We start from the raw sequence: 17,695 nt of genomic DNA, 5'->3' as shown, positions 1-17,695 counted from the left end.
AGAGAGGAACAGAGTGTGAGCAGGGGAGGGCAGAGAGAGGGAGACACAGAATCTGAAGCAGGCTCCAGGCTCTGAGCTGTCAGCACAGAGCCTAACGTGAGGATGAACTCACAAACCATGAGACAGATGATGACCTCAGCCAAACTTTACTGACTTAACTAACTGAGCCACCTAGGTGCCCCTCATTGCACTATGAATGCAATTTTCTTAAGTCTGAAGTGATATGAAAATAATATAAAACAAATTTAATAAAAAACCCAAAATATAAGCAGAATAAGGGCACTGTAGTCAGTTATTAGTATGTAGTTAAAAAGGCTCATCAAGGTAACTTGAAGCATGCTTTCCTATTTAGGATTACCAATAAAATGAAAATGTATTAGGTCATACTTTAGATTATACTAAAGATCAAATTAGCTACGACTCAATACTCAAATGTCTTGTGAAAGCTGTATGGTCCAAAAGTGATAAAAAATGGTCTGCACTGGATATATCTGTAATGTAACTACTCTCATGTCATGTTAGAGTTGTAAACTTGTCCCTTGCACAGACAGTAGGCTCCTAGAGAACAAGGCCAATGTTATATTTATATCTTAGTAGCTACAGGACTGGAACAATAAACAAAAAAATTGAATGAACATCAATCCCTCCAAAACACATATTTGAGTGTGTACAAAAAATTTTACACACACAAATTAGCCATAAAGCATTTTCAACTATACCTTAGTTACACGACAGATCCCCACAACAGGTTCAAATAAAGGTCTAAAGCATCTGGTTTTATTTATTTTTTTTAACGTTTATTTACTTTTGAGACATAGAGAGACAGAGCATGAACAGGGGAGGGGCAGAGAGAGAGGGAGACACAGAATCTGAAACGGGCTCCAGGCTCTGAGCTGTCAGCACAGAGCCCGACGCGGGGCTCGAACTCACGGACCGTGAGATCATGACCTGAGCCAAAGTTGGATGCTTAACCGACTGAACCACCCAGGCGCCCCATAAAGCATCTGGTTTTAAATCAGAGTATTTCCTCTGGGGTAGAAAAAGACATTTAATAGGTCAGTATCTATGTGGAGTACTGGAGCTACAAGAAACTGAGTAGTTTCCCCACTATCACACAGCCAGAAAGGGGTGACGCCAGGAAGTGGTAGTCAAGTCTCACTACGAAGTCCATGCTCTTCATGCATCTTCAGCAGCAATTCATTATGCCTTTCTCCATACCACTATGTGGAGGGCTTTCATAAAATGTAAATGACGTGATCAATATAAAGATAATCTGAAAAGTATAAAAATTCTACAAATAATTAGACTATATCTATCTATCTATCTATCTATCTATCCATCTAACGATAGATAGATAAATACAGAGTCTGTAATAAGGCTATCTATATATATATCTATATATAGCTATCTAATTTGCTTAATCCTCAAATTCATTAAAAAAATTTTTTTTAAAAATTTTTTTGAGAGACAGAGAGAGTGAGCAGGGGAGGGGTAGAGAGAGAGGGAGAGGGAAGAGAATCCCAAGCAGGCTCCACACTGTCAGCCTTGAGACCAATGCGGGGCTTGAACTCATGAACCATGAGATCATGACCTGAGCTGAAATCAAGAGTCAGATGCTTATTAACCAACTGAGCCACCCAGGCGCCCCTCCTGAAACTCATTTTAAATTACTCAGGGAGGCATTATTCCCCATTTTAACAGATGAAGGGAGTATAAAATGTAGAGGTTAAGTAACTTGTTTGAATTGCACAGGTAGGACTAGACTCCAAATCTTGCGTCTTCTTCTATTTCTATGACATCCTGATGCATCTAAAATGTAAAGCAGTAGATCTTTAGAAGAAAAACTATTTCCATTTAAAATGGTAAAATAAGGGGGGTGCCTGGGTGGGTCAACCAGTTAATAAGCATCTGACTTCAGCTCAGGTCATGATCTCATGGTTCTTGAGTTTGTGAATTTGAGCTTCTGCGTTGAGCTCTCTGCTGTTGGCACAGAGCCTGCTTTGGATCCTCTGATGGCCCCTCTCTCTGTCCCTCCTCTGCTCACTTTCTCTCAAAAATAAATAAACATTAAAAAATGTTAAAATTAGGTTATCTATTAAGTAAGGCTTTCAAATTTATTTGAGGACATTTTAACCAGTTATACTAATTTTAAAATGTACATGTTATACTTGATTAATCAGGAAAAGGCTTACTGATTGTGGAAAGTGAGGCACACCCTATAGGCTTCTCACATTATACAACATAAATTATTAATCTACCCCACATGCACTTTCGTAGTGTATTTAAAACCTAAAATGAGGCTAAGGAGAACAAATAAGCCTTTCTCTTGTGCACATACCCTCATTTGTTTTTCTAACTTGTTCCCTGGTTTACTGTCTCAAAGAAATATGAAATAACACTAATAATATGAATAGCCAAGATCATGTGCTAGTTGCACATACATTATTATTCTTCCAATCACTGTAAAACATCTCAAGTTAGTATTACAATCATCTTCAGTGTTACAGATGAGTAAACAGTGTGGTTAAGCAAACTGCTCAGAGTTATACAGCTGGTAAAGTGGTAGGACTGGAATTCCAAACTAGATCAATCTGACTGTAAGACCTCTCATTTATAACCACAAGGCTATGCAACATCTCCACAATTTCCAAATGTAGTGTGATGCTGTCAGGGACACTTGGAGTAAATAAATCAGAGGTCTCTGAGCAGGAAAGGACAAGTTCCTCATGGAATGTAAGAACAAAAACTACTATAAAATTTCAAAGGATTCTAGGAAACTCAACATCAAAAGATGAAGTGACAAGAGTAAAATAAACTTTCAAATCCCCTACTTAAAAAAATATATTATATTACTAAATCTTAGATGCTTGAAGAGATGTTACACTATTACAATAACACGTATTTTACTTATAAATTCAATTCCTCTCTTCAACAGAAAGGAAAAAATCCATTTGGACTTATCTGTTAAATTCTTGGTGGCTTTACAATGATTTAATTTTTAATGATTTTCATAAAGGCTGAAAGATTAGGTAGAAGAAGTAATATAATACAAACATAATACAAAGACTACAGTCTTAGTGTAGTATCTGTAATTTCCCCTAGAATCCCATTTTGTTCCTTTTTCATTTTTTAGGAGGGGAAGGGCACTGAGATAAGTAATCACAATTGAGATCCCATTTTTACTCCCAACAGGGAATTTACTTCAAAACTGTTTACACAATAGGGGAACCTCAGCCGTCTGACTTCGGCTCAGGTCATGATCTCGTGGTTCCTGAGTTCGAGCCCCAAATTGGGCTCACAGCTGTCACCCTGTCAGCGCAGACTGCTTCAGGTCCTGTGTCCCCCTCTCTCTGCCCTTCCCCCACCTGCACTCTCCCCCTCCAAAATCCTAAAAAATGGTGTTTACACAATAAACATACTATTTTTATCTCGATTTTATGCTACAGATCAGTAATAGTAAAAATAGCTAAAGATGCATTTATTTGTACTTTGTATGAGATTGAGATTGGTCACAACAGAATAATACTATCATTATTTTGACTTTGAATGATGTTGTTAATGTTTTAAAACTACTAAAGCTCTTAAGCTAAAAAAGTTCAGATTCTCTGACACTTGGCTATTATTTCATTTTATTTTTTGACTGTCATATGTTACCTTTTTAAAAAGAAAATTTTATTTTAGAATAATTTTAAATTCACAGAAAAGTTGCAAAGATAGAAGAGTTCCCACATACTTTACATATATGAGTTCTTATTTTTAACTAATAAATGTGAATGTTACCTAACCAAATGATAGAAAAATATTTCCAAAGAAGATAAATATATATCGGGGAAAAAAAGCTATATAAAATGACACATCCACTATAATATGAGGATGACGACTTTTATTATCTTTAGAAACTAAAATTCCTAAAGCAAATAAAAACCGGTTTAAACAATTTACAAGTACAAAAGGCATGATAACGAATCTAAGGAAGTTTAATATTATGAAGTTCAGAATGTGTTCTATTTCATAGTTAACCTAAAAATATGGCAAGTATTGAACCCATTTTATATTAAATCCCAAATATTTAATTCTCTAAAAACACCAACTGAACCCCAAAGTGAATTACTAAGTCTAACAAAGAAACAGTTAAAACAATTTGAAAAGAATATAAATGAAACATTAAAAGCAAATGAAATTTTTATAAAGAAAAAAGAAACTAATAAAAACCTGTGGTATGGTGGGTAGGATGACAGTATTCTCAGCAGGGACTGGCAGGACAGGGATCACAGGGACAGTGGGAGAAGAGGGAGGTACAGCTTCTGTTGGCTAAAAATCATCAACGACAAAAAATCAGGAAAATACCAAAATAAAAGAAAAACACATAACAAAGTTTGTCATAAAGTATAGTTTTCAGAAATAACTGAGAAATAAGTAAAATATTAATATGTAACTTTAATTGAGAAAATGCTCTCCAGAAATTACTTTAGAAATCATTATATGACTACTAAAAATTTTAGTAACTATAATTAAAATGGGTGACTACTTTCTAGATGTTTAAATGAAAATAATAAAAGATAGTGACCTAGACTATATTCCTCTTCTAGGAGACAAAACACTCACTTTATAGACTACAAAACATTTTTCCAGCATTCAGAAGCTATCTGACTGCTTTCCTCCTTGTATTCAAGGTGTGAAATGTAATTTTATTAGCCCATCAGACAGGCAGGCAGTTGGGGCTTAGAAATTCACAAAACAGTCAAAGGACTTAAAAACTGAATCTGTATCATTTTTTTATATCTATGCTATTGACCTCTACAAGAGAACTGTAATAACCTGCCTTAAAATTGCCTTTAAAGTCATTAATTCAACTACCATTCACTGAGTAACTATTATATGCCAGACATTTTCTGGAAAAAATTTAAAAAGTAAGAACTTTAGTGACATAATTTAAACGGAATTTTTCTTTACACTCAATTACTTTATCTGGATTGATTCAATTAATTTTACAAAGATGTAAATGGAACACAGAAGAGGTGTTTTGTATCAAGTCCTAATCCCTATAAACTGAATTCATAAACATTTGCTATACCAATAACATATACAGATATGTTATTTTCTTACATATATAAGAAAAACATTAAAACCAAATTGATAACAGGACAGTGCATTAAAAGAAACTTAAAACAAGAAGAACAAATTTGCTGAAGAACTATGCTTTTTCTAACAAAGAAATACAAAATAAAATTACAATGCTGACTTTCTCGTTTCTCAAATCAATCAGTTAAAATTTATCAAAAATGTATGAATTCTCCAACATTAGTGCTGGGACAACTGGATATCCACATGCAAAAAAATTGAAATCAAAGCACTCTTGCATCATATACAAAAACTAATGAGAAATTAATCAATGACCAAAATAGAAACACTAAAACCATACTCATAAAATCAGAAAACATAGGGGTAAAATCTTCATGACCTCGGATTTCACAGTGGATTCTTAAGTATCATATCAAAAGCGTAAGTGACAAGAATAAATGAATTAGACTTCATCAGAATTATAACCTTTTGTGCATTAAAGGACATTATCAAGAAAGTGAAAAGACAACTTACAAAATAGGAGAAAATGTTTCTAAGTCATACATTTGATGCGGGTTATAAAAATCCAACAACAAAAAGATAAAAACACAATTAAAAAATGGGCAAGGACTTGAACAGACATTTCTCCAAAGGAGATAAACAACTGGCCAATAAGCACATGAAAAGATACTCAACAAATTATTAATTAGAGAAATGCACATCAAAATTAGAATATATCACTTCACACTAACTAGGAGGCTGTAATAAAAAAAGGAAAACAAAAATAGAAAGAAACAAGTGTTGGTGAGGATGTGCCGAAACTGAAATCCTCAAAAACTGCTGGTAGGAATGGAAAATGGTATAAGCTGCTGTGGAAAACAGTTTGGTGGTTCCTCAAAAAAAGCTAACCATACATAGTATTACCACATGACCCAGCAATTCTACTCCTAGGTGTATATACTCAAAAGAACTAAAAACAGGGACTTGGATACTTTTTTTTTTTTTTTGAAGTTTATTTATTTATTGAGAAAGACAGGGAAAGAATACCAAGCAGGCTCCATGCCCAGAGTGGAGCCTGATGATATGACCGTGAGATCATGACCTGGGCCGAAACAGAGTTGGACGCTCAACTGACTGAGCCAACTAGGTGCCCCTTGGATACTTTACATCATTGTTCACGGTAGAAATAACCCAAGTATCCATCAACAGATGAATGGATAAACAAAATGTGGTATGTACATATAATGAATATTATTCAGTCATAAAGAGGAATGAAATTCTGACCCATGCTACAACATGGATGTATTTTGAAAACATTGTGTTTTCAGGTGAAATTAACCAGACACAAAAGACAATATTGTAGGATTCCACTTACATGAAATGTTTAAGTAGGTATATTCATAGAGATAGAAAGAAGTTACCAGAGGTTAGGAGAGAGAAGCATGGAAGTTATTGTTTAAATGGTACAGAGTCTGTGAGAGGTGATAAAAAGGTTTTGGAGATAGATAATGGTGATGGATGCAACAACGTGAATGCAATTAATGCCAAAGAATTATACAGTTAAAAAGGTTAAAATGAAAAATTTTGTTATATATCTTTTACCACAATAAAAAAACCTCAAAATAAATTAAAAATTTTTTAATGTTTATTTATTTTTGAGAGAGAGAGAGAGAAAGAGTGCGAGTGGGGAAGGACAGAGAGAGAGGGAGACACAGAATCCGAAGTAGGCTCCAGGCTCTGAGCCATCCATATAGAGCCTGACATGGGCTCGAATCCATGAACCATGAGATCATGACCTGAGCGGAAGTCAGATGCTTAACCGACTGAGCGACCCAGGCACCCCTCGAAATAAAATTTTTTTTTTTTTTTTTTTAAAAATTTTTTTTTTCAACGTTTTTTAATTTATTTTTGGGACAGAGAGAGACAGAGCATGAACGGGGGAGGGGCAGAGAGAGAGGGAGACACAGAATCGGAAACAGGCTCCAGGCTCCGAGCCATCAGCCCAGAGCCTGACGCGGGGCTCGAACTCACGGACCGCGAGATCGTGACCTGGCTGAAGTCGGACGCTTAACCGACTGCGCCACCCAGGCGCCCCTCGAAATAAAATTTTTAATGCATGGAAACAGATCCCTTCTCACTGCTGTTGGAAATATAAATTCATACAAACTTTAAGGAAAGCAATTTAGCAGCAATTATCTATAGCCTTAAAAACGTCTAAACTCTTAGACTTAATTCTGGCAATCTATCCTAAATGAATAATTTAAAAAACAAATGTTCTAATAGTCTTATTACATTCTACTGACCATTATTTATACTTGGGGAAATATGGAATACCCTAAATATCCAAAGGTGCTGGAATGGAATGGTTACATTTACAAATAATAATAATTATGTAAGATTAAATATTATACAACAATTAAAAATCATCTGTAAGAACAGTCTGTATGTCAATAAAGCCCCTGTAGGTCTGGCTTGGGACTCCAGTCACCAATTATATATTGTTTCCATACAAAAAAAAAAATCTTCAAATTCCATATTATAAGTTTAAAATGAATAACTTAAATGCTAATCAATTTTCAGTGGAATACTTATATGACTTTTTAAAAATGTTTGAAAACCCAGAGGTTCTGACTCCAAATTTATAACAAAGTATAAGAAAAAGATACTTTTAAAAGAGCTGCCACTTGATCACCTAGGTATAAACACAGAAAATGAAATGAATCCCATCTCTACTTACACAATACTTAGAATTAATTGCAGATTGTTTGCTGACATAATTGGGAAGTATGAAAATTAGATTTCTAGAAGATAATAATGATAGAATATCATCATGCAAAGCCAACCAAAGTGTTGGTGTAGGCAAAGACTTCTTTAACAGGAAGGTACAGATTGTTGAAACCAAGCAGGTGAAGACAGCATCTGAATGCAGGGAGTAGAGGGGTGGCAGCAGTCTAGCACAGGGTGCTTGGAGCTTGAGCAGGATATGGGCAGAGTGGTGCCAGGAGCCTGATGTTTTTCTGGAAACCAAATGTGACAAAGACATTATCTATGTGGCAGTAGCAGTAGTCTGGTATGAAGTGTAGGAGCCTCAATGGAGTAAAAAGGGGGTTTGTTGGAGCTTGAGCAGAGTAAGGAGGTTGTCAATGGGAGATTGCTTACATACAGGAGATTTTGATCCAATAAATAAGATAATGGGAGCAAGATTCCTCATGTCAGAGAAGGGAGTTAAAATATGGAAAGGGAAAAAATTAGCATGATACCTATGGTTTTAGAATAGAACTGGAAGTTAGAATAGAACTGGAGGTTAGCATGAATGCATGCTTTTCAATATATATAGACGAACACAGGAATACAGACATAAATGTGTGTGTTTATATGTACATATATTCCCTTGTTCTGTCCACAGAGAATATCTAGGGGCAGTAATACTCCAATAGCCTGAACACACCTATCACTCAGATTATGGTTTCTAAATATATATTCTGAAATTAAAAAAATATATATATAGGAGTCTTTGGAGAAATGGCTGAGTCCAGTGCTAAAACTTAGCCAAGTATAATATGAATCTAAAACATCCTGTTGTGCCAGAAAATATAGAACTGCTCAAGGAATAATGAAGGCATGACAAAAGACCCAGAAGTTAGCTTGAAGGGTTTTCATCAGTCAGACCAGGAACAATTTGAGAATCAAAATAAAGATAACAATAGCATACAATCCACTATATAAAAACAGGATTCCAAGAGTCCATACTGATTTAATAATTACAAGAACACATGAACAGAAGAGAGAGCATTTCCTTAGAGTAGAATGCCAACTAAAAAATGTATAAGGAATTATGGAATTACAAAATCATTTGGCAACCATCACAGTAATAATATATTACTATGTATTACACAGTAATAATACATACATCAATAGATGCAAAAATTCCACTGCTGCTGAAGGAACCTTCTATTTCATTCCAGCAGATGAAAATTTAAAAAGGACACATGGATGCACACAAGTTATCTCTCTTAAAAGCTTTTATTAATTACAGTAAAGAAATCTAGTAGGTACTACCTTTTTTTTTTTAAAGTTTATTTCTTTATTTTGAGAGAGGCAGACACAGCACAAGTGGGCGAGAGGCAGAGACAGAGAATTCCAAGCAATCCCGATGCGGGGCTTGAATCCACGAAGCCTTGAAATCATGACCTGAGCCGAAACCAAGAGTTGGACCCTTAACCGACTGAGCCACCCAGGTGCTTCTCTAACAGATACTATCTTAATCAGAGTTAACATCACCAGGGATGGCACAAATCAAAATCATGCTGATAGGCTATAATAAGAGCATATCACTTCTGAGAAATTCCAATCGAAGATACATAACCTGAATCTAATCACTGAACATCTGATACACTACAAAATAACTGGCTTTAGTCATCCAAAGTATCAAAGAAAAAAAGTCTAAAGTTTATCATTATTTTTTTGTAATTTCAGTTTTATTTCTTTAACAGTTTTGTTGAGGTATAATTGATATACAAAAAACTGCACATATTTAATGTATACAACTTGTAAAGTGTGAACATATGCATTATCTGTGAAACCATCACCACAATTAAGGTAGCAGACATATCTATCACCTCTCAAAGTTTCCTTATGCCTCTTTAATAGGGTCAGATATTAGCTGATTAGTGATCTATTTTAATATTAAAATAAGGCAAAGCTAAATGCTTATGTCAACTTTCAAGGTCAAGCATGAAAATTTCCTCCACTGGGCAGTAGACCTCTAAAACCCTTTATGATAAACTATAAATCCTTTAATATTACATTCAAACTGGCTCTAAGTGTCTTTAAAAAATCTATCTCCTTTAAATAAGGATCTAAATACCATTTTTTAAAAAATCTTAAGACAACTTATACTATCTGAATCCACCCTCCCCCCCCTTCTGTATAGGGCAAGTACTTTGAAAAGAACATATGCCTCTGCCAGTTTCTTAAGAGAAGCAAACCCTTCTGAGAAAAGCCTTCAAAAACAAATGACATATCAATATATAAAATTTCCTAGCCTTAGCTCATAACAACTTCAGGTAACAAAGAATTACAGAACAACAAAATAATTCATTTAGTTCATCTGAAACAAAAATACAGCCCTAAACAAATAGATAATCAAATGAAGGTTGAGTAATGAGGAAGAGCATAGATGTTATATCCAGTAACACTGTGAAATGAAGAGGTAAGAGGATATTTTAAGGGCACAAATGAGAACAGGGTAGAATTCTGGGGAGTTGTAGAAGATTCTAAATTGGAAATGTCATGCTTAAGATTCTCATATAAATAATGAGACAGCAAAATACACTAACCATTATATTTGGGTTATTAGAGAAAAGGAGGAATTCAACATAAGCATTTTAAACTTGAAAGCTCTTATATACATGTTTCATTAGACAATGGTGACTATTATATACTATCATCCTTTTCCTGCTCCATTTGTATCACTCAATAAGATCAGCTCCAAAGAGTTTTGTTTTGTTTGTTTTTTTTAATCATGACCATGTGACTAACAACAGTCTCAGTTGTTTCTATCCATAGCAACACCATAGAATCATTAGTCTCTGAGGCTGCCTTCACAGACTTGTTTCCATGACAACAGAGGCTATAATATTAACAGTATCTCAAAGAACACTGCAGAAAATTATAAATTCCTGTAAAATAATTGGATTGCACATATTTTAAAAGTGCTTTTTCTATGCCAGTATCAAACTGACAGCTTATGGAAAAGTGTTTCACAATCATTTTTAGAGAAATTTCTTCATAGTTTTACATTTTAATGTAAGATCTTAAAATGATGAAAACAGCTTTTGAAATGTAACTGATTTTCATAAAAGTAGTCTGAAGCCTAATTTAGGTATAGCCACGTGCATAAAGTATACTGCACATCAACAGTTATGACCATGCACTGCCCTCTTTCACTGCCATTCATTAACAAATGTCCCTGCCTCTTCTTTAAGGTAAATCTTGCTGAGAAAGTCTTCAAAAACAAATGACATATCAATACACAATTTCCTAGCCACAGCTGATAACCAATAGAGCTGTAATAACCAATTCAGTATACATTCAGGAATCAATTCAGGAATGAATGAGTGAGCCTACCTTTACTAAATTGCATTATGCTTAAAATAGTTAAAACAGTTCTTATATGTGCATATGAATCCTGACTGATACAAGAAGAGACAGAAAGGATAATTAGGAGGCTGCTGTGATAATCCACCTGAGAGGTCATCAGTGGCTTAAACCAAATGGTAGTGATAGTGAAAATGGGGATGAGTAGTCAAATCAAGATAGATTTTGAATGTACAACTGGTATTATCTGGTAACTAATGGGAAGTAAGGAGTGAGGAAGGACTATTAAGAATAACACCCACAATGGCCACTAAAAATGATCTTTTCCATTATAGTTAGACCCAAGTGTAAAAGACTTGCAAGGCTCTCTGAATACATTTTCAAATGTTTTCTCACTAAATTATTTATTAAAATGACTTTCATAGCATAAGATGAAACTCTGAAGAAAGTTAACTGAAGCCACACTACAGGATAATTTACAATTGTTTATATCTTACACTAACATGTTACATGAATGAGGTAAACTGAGCTTAGAATACTAAGATTTACACCACACTTAGGGAAAATGAAATACATGAATTAGCAAATCTTTTGTTATCGATATCTTACACAACAAGGAAAAGTAATTACTCTTGTGCCAGTTGTGTTAGTAAGTACCTTATATTTTGTTTTTATATGGCATAGATAATATTCTTAATCCAAATTCCTTTGTTTAGAGATCCACTATGCCACAATGAGATATGTTTCTCTGATGTAATGTCAAAGAAGCTATCTTAGAAGGGGGGGCAGAAAACAAAACAAAACACAAAAAACCTGGCAAGTTTTTTTTGCATGTTAATGTAAAGATAAAATACAGTACAGTATATTTATCAAAACTCTGCTTGGGAATCACTGTACTCAACAGGAGTCCAGTATCTTCAGAATAAAGGTGTTTTTCATTATTTAAATCTGATTTTTTGATTCAAATGACTTTTTTGCCACAGTTACTGTGGATACCTTCAATATAAATTGGTGCAGTGGAAAAAAAATGTTATTTGAACAAGCTGTATGGGACATCCATGTCATAATTATCTCAGAAGCAAATGTCAATAAACTAGATACATTTTAAAACAAATCACTAAGGTGTTAAATTACAAAGTTTTGATTTTAAAATAGCAAAGGGGAGATAGGAAAATAGACCTAATGATTAATAATCCTATTACAGAAACATGGGTAAAAATCTGTTACTTTACACAGACAGATCACCTGATTCATGAATCTATTTCTGCTTACAAGATTCAGGATACTGAGTTAAAGTTTATCATCCTTTTATTATGAGAAAATGGCATTCTATCAGCATTCAGCTGGTCACTCTGTACTGGTAGAAGGATGAGTTAACAACCACTAAAAATTTAAAGTAAACAGAGACTTTAAAGTTGGATTTAAAGATATGATTACTTAATTTAATACGTAGGTATGAAACTACCAACTGCAATATACTTTTTTTAACCCGATTTTTTATCAGAATATGGTTAGAGAAACCTGCACAACCATGGACTTTCATGATTGAAACAAAAAAATGGGCTCTCAATCCTTAATAATAATCATGCATTTACCCTATTCTATTCATTCTTCTAGAAGTCCCTAACGATTCCAGCCCCTGCTGCCTTTCTTCCATTCTCCTACCACTTAGTGTTTCAGCCATACTGACCTCACTCCTGTTCCCCAAATATCCTAAACATGTTCTGGTCTCAAGACTTTCATTTACTATTCCACTGCCTACAATGCTCTTGCCCCAGATATTCACATGGCTCAATTCTATTACTTCTTTCATGACTTAATTCAAATATCAAATATATATAGCAGTTACTGCTAAAAGACTTTTGTGTGCTTGGGTAGCCACTACAATCAGAAGGTGTTCAACAAGATGTTCTATCATTGATGAACTTAGAAGTTTCAAGATATAAAAAAGTCAAAATATTGCCAATTTAATGTTGTCCTTTATCTAGCAATAGCTAATTGCCTAATAATGTCCTATTTGAAAATAAACATGTCTTGCTCAAGTACATTTGTTCAGTAGATTTGCATCTCTCTCTCTCTTTTTCTAATATTTTATTTTTAAGTAATCTCTACACCCAATGTAGGGTTGGAACTCACAACTATAACATCAAGAGTTACATGCTCTTCTGACTGAGCCAGCCAGGAGTCCTTCATCTCTTTCTTTCTTTTTAAAACTATATTAGGAAGTATTTCTCATTGACAGCTCACATTTAAAACCTGTGGTGCTCATCTTCCAAACTTCTAGGTTCTACTAATATCAACTTGCCCCTAGGCCCCTACCACATGTGGTAGTTGCTTCCTGTGGTTACTATCTCTGTTTTAACTACCCCCCTATATTACATTCTGTTAAAATACTTGCTATAGGGGCGCCTGGGTGGCGCAGTCAGTTAAGCGTCCGACTTCAGCCAGGTCACGATCTCGCCGTCTGTGAGTTAGAGCTCCGCGTCAGGCTCTGGGCTGATGGCTCTGCATGCATATGTACATGTAGCACTTAAAAAAAATTTTTTGGGGGGCGCCTGGGTGGCTCAGTCAGTTAGGCGTCCAACTTCGGCTCAGGTCATGATCTCACGGCTCATGAGTTCAAGGCCCGCCTTGGGCTCTGTGCTGACAGCTCGGAGCCTGGAGCCTGTTTCCGATTCTGTGTCTCCCTCTCTCTCTGCCTCTCCCCCGTTCATGCTCTGTCTCTCTCTCTGTCCCAAAAATAAATTAAAAAAAAAAAAATACTTGCTATAGTTCCTGTTTTCCTGGCTGGACCCTTGTCAAGGTTACTAATACTCTGGCTAAAACATAGATAATTCTTTATCACTCTATATTAGGTTGTTTCTCCTATCTCTAGATTCCTCACTTAAAAAACCAGAATATTTTGTGGAACTAATGATAATGGTGGTGATAAAGATGGTAATGATGATGAGATCAGGTATTATAAGGGTTTTGCTTATACTGTCTCATTTAATTCTCACTAAATCTTGATGCAGGAAACATTTTCATCCCTATTTTCTACAGGTGGAGGAAACAGACTCTGAGAATTCAGGTGTATTTGTTCAAGGTGCCATGGGTAGTAAATGGCAGAACAGAGATTTAAAACTCAGGCTACCATCTTCTAGAGACAGTTTGCTCAACCAGTATACTACACTGTGTCTTTAAAATACTTCAGAAGGAGTTATGTTACTATCTTATTTTACTGCAAAGACAATATATAATATCATAGAAAAGAAACAAAATACTTCATCAATCCTTAGCTCAAGGACTGGCAAACATTTTCTAAAAAGGGCCAGGTAATACATATTTTAGACCTTATGGACCATGCAATTTCTGTTACAACTACTCAACTGTGCTGTAGTAGCTTGAAAGTAGCCATTGGCAATACACAAATAGGCACAGCGGTGTTCCAATGAAACTTTATTTACAATAACAGGTGGCAGGCGGGATTTGTGCTGACTCCCATTTTCGTGATTTAAAAACAGAAAAAGGGGCGCCTGGGTGGCGCAGTCGGTTAAGCGTCCGACTTCAGCCAGGTCACGATCTCGCGGTCCGTGAGTTCGAGCCCCGCGTCGGGCTCTGGGCTGATGGCTCAGAGCCTGGAGCCTGTTTCCGATTCTGTGTCTCCCTCTCTCTCTGCCCCTCCCCCGTTCATGCTCTGTCTCTCTTTGTCCCAAAAATAAATAAAAAACGTTGAAAAAAAAATTTAAAAACAGAAAAAAAGGCTGATTAGATTGATGGAAAAAAAAACAGAAAAAGACTTCAAGATACCTAGGCTAGTTTTTACTAACTACAGTTGTTTTAATTCTGCTGCAATGCTTACTCTATGATAAATAAGCAACTCCTCCCCTAAAAATATGGAAGTAGAAAATTAAAAAAAATAATACATATGGAAATTTCAAATTTCATCTATAGTTCTTTAAAATATACTTTTTTAAAAGGCCTATATAATAAAGCAATGTTCTTAGCATTGAAAGAATTATCAAAAAAGAATCTTTACTGTATGCAGCCTTTCAGTTTAGGAAGAGTGATTAAAATGACATTTTTGGTCTGCTTCCCACTCCCACACTCCTCCAAAATCTTGCTATGGTATTTAGTATAGCTGAAGCAATTAAATCCTAAGATTGGTATGCATTTTGGATTTTTTTCCTTCTCACTTTCCAAATACTTTCAAATGGATTTCTTATTCAAATTTATAATGCTTTGAGGCATTAGATGGTTCCACCAAGATTAGTCAGAGTTAAATAAAGAAAAACCAGGCTGGGATCTGTTTTGATCCAAATCTCAGAGAGTATCTCTTAATATTCCTTCAGGACCAATAAAAAATCTGTAAGACAACAAATTTGTCTCATTCTGTCGTAACAATAACTGCTTCCCATTCCAGAGCTGGCTCAGTCAATAGCCACTGTTTAGATTTCACAAATACTAAAAATATTGTTCAGAAATGGGACTAAGTTGGGGTTTACTGAAGGATAAAGAACTAATAGACAGGGCTCCTTTTAAGACATAAGGGAAAAAAATCTTCTAAATACATATATCTAGAGGAAGAAGAAATTGTGTTTAGGCTTTCCTAAAATTCCACTGCTTCCAGATGTCGTTGCCAGTTGGTTTATACTTGCACAAAAAAGGTCCAGTCTTTTTTGATTGACTTGCATATGCCTGTAAAATTATTACATCAGTTGGCTTATTTAAAGTTTGTTAAATAAGGTGATAATTGTAGGCTACTGTTCCCACATGGTCTGAACAACTATTTTTACCTTTATAAAAATTCTAAATTTTGATATAAAATGGAGGACTGAAATGTTATCTAAATAATAGGGCCAGGAAGTACAAAGAATAACATGGAAAAAAATCTTTAAAGAAAATGAATCTAAGTCAAATTTTAACAGTAAGAATTTAAATTCTTCATATGTATAAGAATATATATGTCTCAAATTTTTTACAGACAGCTTTGAATTACTTTTGAAATACACATGATGTTTACAAAATCTTGTAGACTTTTTTAAATTAAAAAAAATTGAAAAAAATTTAAGTCATAGTTCTACATAAAAATGGCTTGAGAAATTTACAGTGGTCAAACCATATTTAGAAGGTCCAAATTTCCTTGCAGCCAGCATCAGATTAAGTGAAAATAAACAAGTATATAACATTTGTTTATTCATTCAACAAACATTTATCAAGTGCATTCATTGTGCTAACTTTGGGGATACAAGAAAACATACATCTTGTATTACCAGCTCTTGTGAAGCTTCTGGTTCAGCAGCTAATATTTAATTTTATTTTATTTTTTGAGAGAGAGAGAGAGAGCACAAGGAGAGGAGGGGCAGAAGGAGAGAGAGAGGGAGAGAATCTTAAGCATGCTCCATGGTCATTGTGTGGGGCTCGATCTTACAACCATGAGATCATGACCTGAGCTAAAATCAAGAGTCGGACACAACTGATCGAGCTACCCAGGCGCCCCTAGATGAGTCAGATATTTTAGGGCACAAAAATCAGATAAACACAAGATTCTACCGTACTATAAGAAAGGAAAAAAGTTTACAATGTAAGGAGAGAATAATTTTAATTATGGAATCAAGAAACATTTATAGAGATGCTTTATCTTAAAAGAATAGAAAGGAGGAGAAAAGGCCTCACTGGTGAAAAGAAACAGTGTAAAGATGGCAGAAATATCTCCTAATCTAAGGCCAAAAAACAAAATAAAACATCAAATGAAGCAGCCTCTTTCTACACCCTTTAACTTCGCATTAAAATAAATATCCCAATCCCTATATCTATTTGTACCTGCAGCCCATTAACCAATTCTTTTTCCTCTCTCTCTCCTATGATTCTATCTTTTGTTTCAAAATATTCTTTTTTTTAAAAAAATAATTTACTGTCAAATTAGTTAACGTAGTGTATACAGTGTGCTCTTGGCTTCAGGAGTAGATTCCCATGATTCATCACTTACAGACAACACCCAGTGCTCATCCCAACAAATGCCCTCTTCAATCCTCATCACCCATTTTCCCCCCTCTCACCCCCCACCAAAACCTCAGTTTGTTTTCTGTATTTAAGAGTTTCTTATGGTTTGCCTTCCTCTCTGTTTGAAACTATTTTTTAAAAATATGGAAGCTTCACGAACTTGCGTGTCATCCTTGTACAGGGGCCGTGGTACTCTGCATCGTTCCAATTTTAGTATGTGTGCTGCCAAAAGCAAGCACTCAGCAGCTAATATTAAATGAATCATTACCCAACTGATTACTGAAATAAACAGTTGTGATAAGTTGTGATAAGAGGTATGAAGTACAAATCTCATGAAAACAAACACTGCTTGAAAATAGGGCAAAAATGTTAGAAAGGCTGACTCTCTTATCCTGAGCATGTGCGTAATTTTTTAGCACTGTTAGTAAAACATAATTTTAAAGGTTAACTTTAAAAATTGTTTGAATATATTAAAAACATGTAAGTTGCAGCTTGTGAAATTTCTCTTTCTACCTATTTGTCCTTGACAAAAGGGCTATCTAATAATCAATCA

General features: G+C 34.9%; 1 protein-coding gene and 1 non-coding gene across 30 annotated transcripts in view; both read right to left on the bottom strand.

Moving 5' to 3' along the window:
* DLG1 (discs large MAGUK scaffold protein 1) overlaps window positions 1-17,695 on the bottom strand; it is a 275,368-nt gene that overhangs the window by 122,141 nt on the left and 135,532 nt on the right. For 16 of the 29 annotated variants that reach the window (XM_058730919.1, XM_058730920.1, XM_058730917.1 and 13 more), the window contains one exon: window positions 4,213-4,311. The exons of the other annotated variants lie outside the window; for them this stretch is intronic. In XM_058730919.1, the coding sequence (XP_058586902.1) occupies window positions 4,213-4,311 (99 nt within the window). The remainder of the gene's footprint in view (window positions 1-4,212; window positions 4,312-17,695) is intronic. 29 annotated transcript variants of the gene reach the window in all.
* On the bottom strand, window positions 17,279-17,381 carry LOC131513265 (U6 spliceosomal RNA). Its single transcript, XR_009262495.1, has one exon. It is a non-coding gene; the product is annotated as a U6 spliceosomal RNA (small nuclear RNA).

The sequence above is a fragment of the Neofelis nebulosa genome, chromosome 5, assembly GCF_028018385.1.
Source record: "Neofelis nebulosa isolate mNeoNeb1 chromosome 5, mNeoNeb1.pri, whole genome shotgun sequence".
NCBI lineage: Eukaryota > Metazoa > Chordata > Mammalia > Carnivora > Felidae > Neofelis > Neofelis nebulosa.
The sequence above is the reverse complement of the archived record's forward strand: the minus strand, read 5'-3'. Positions and strand labels throughout refer to the sequence as shown.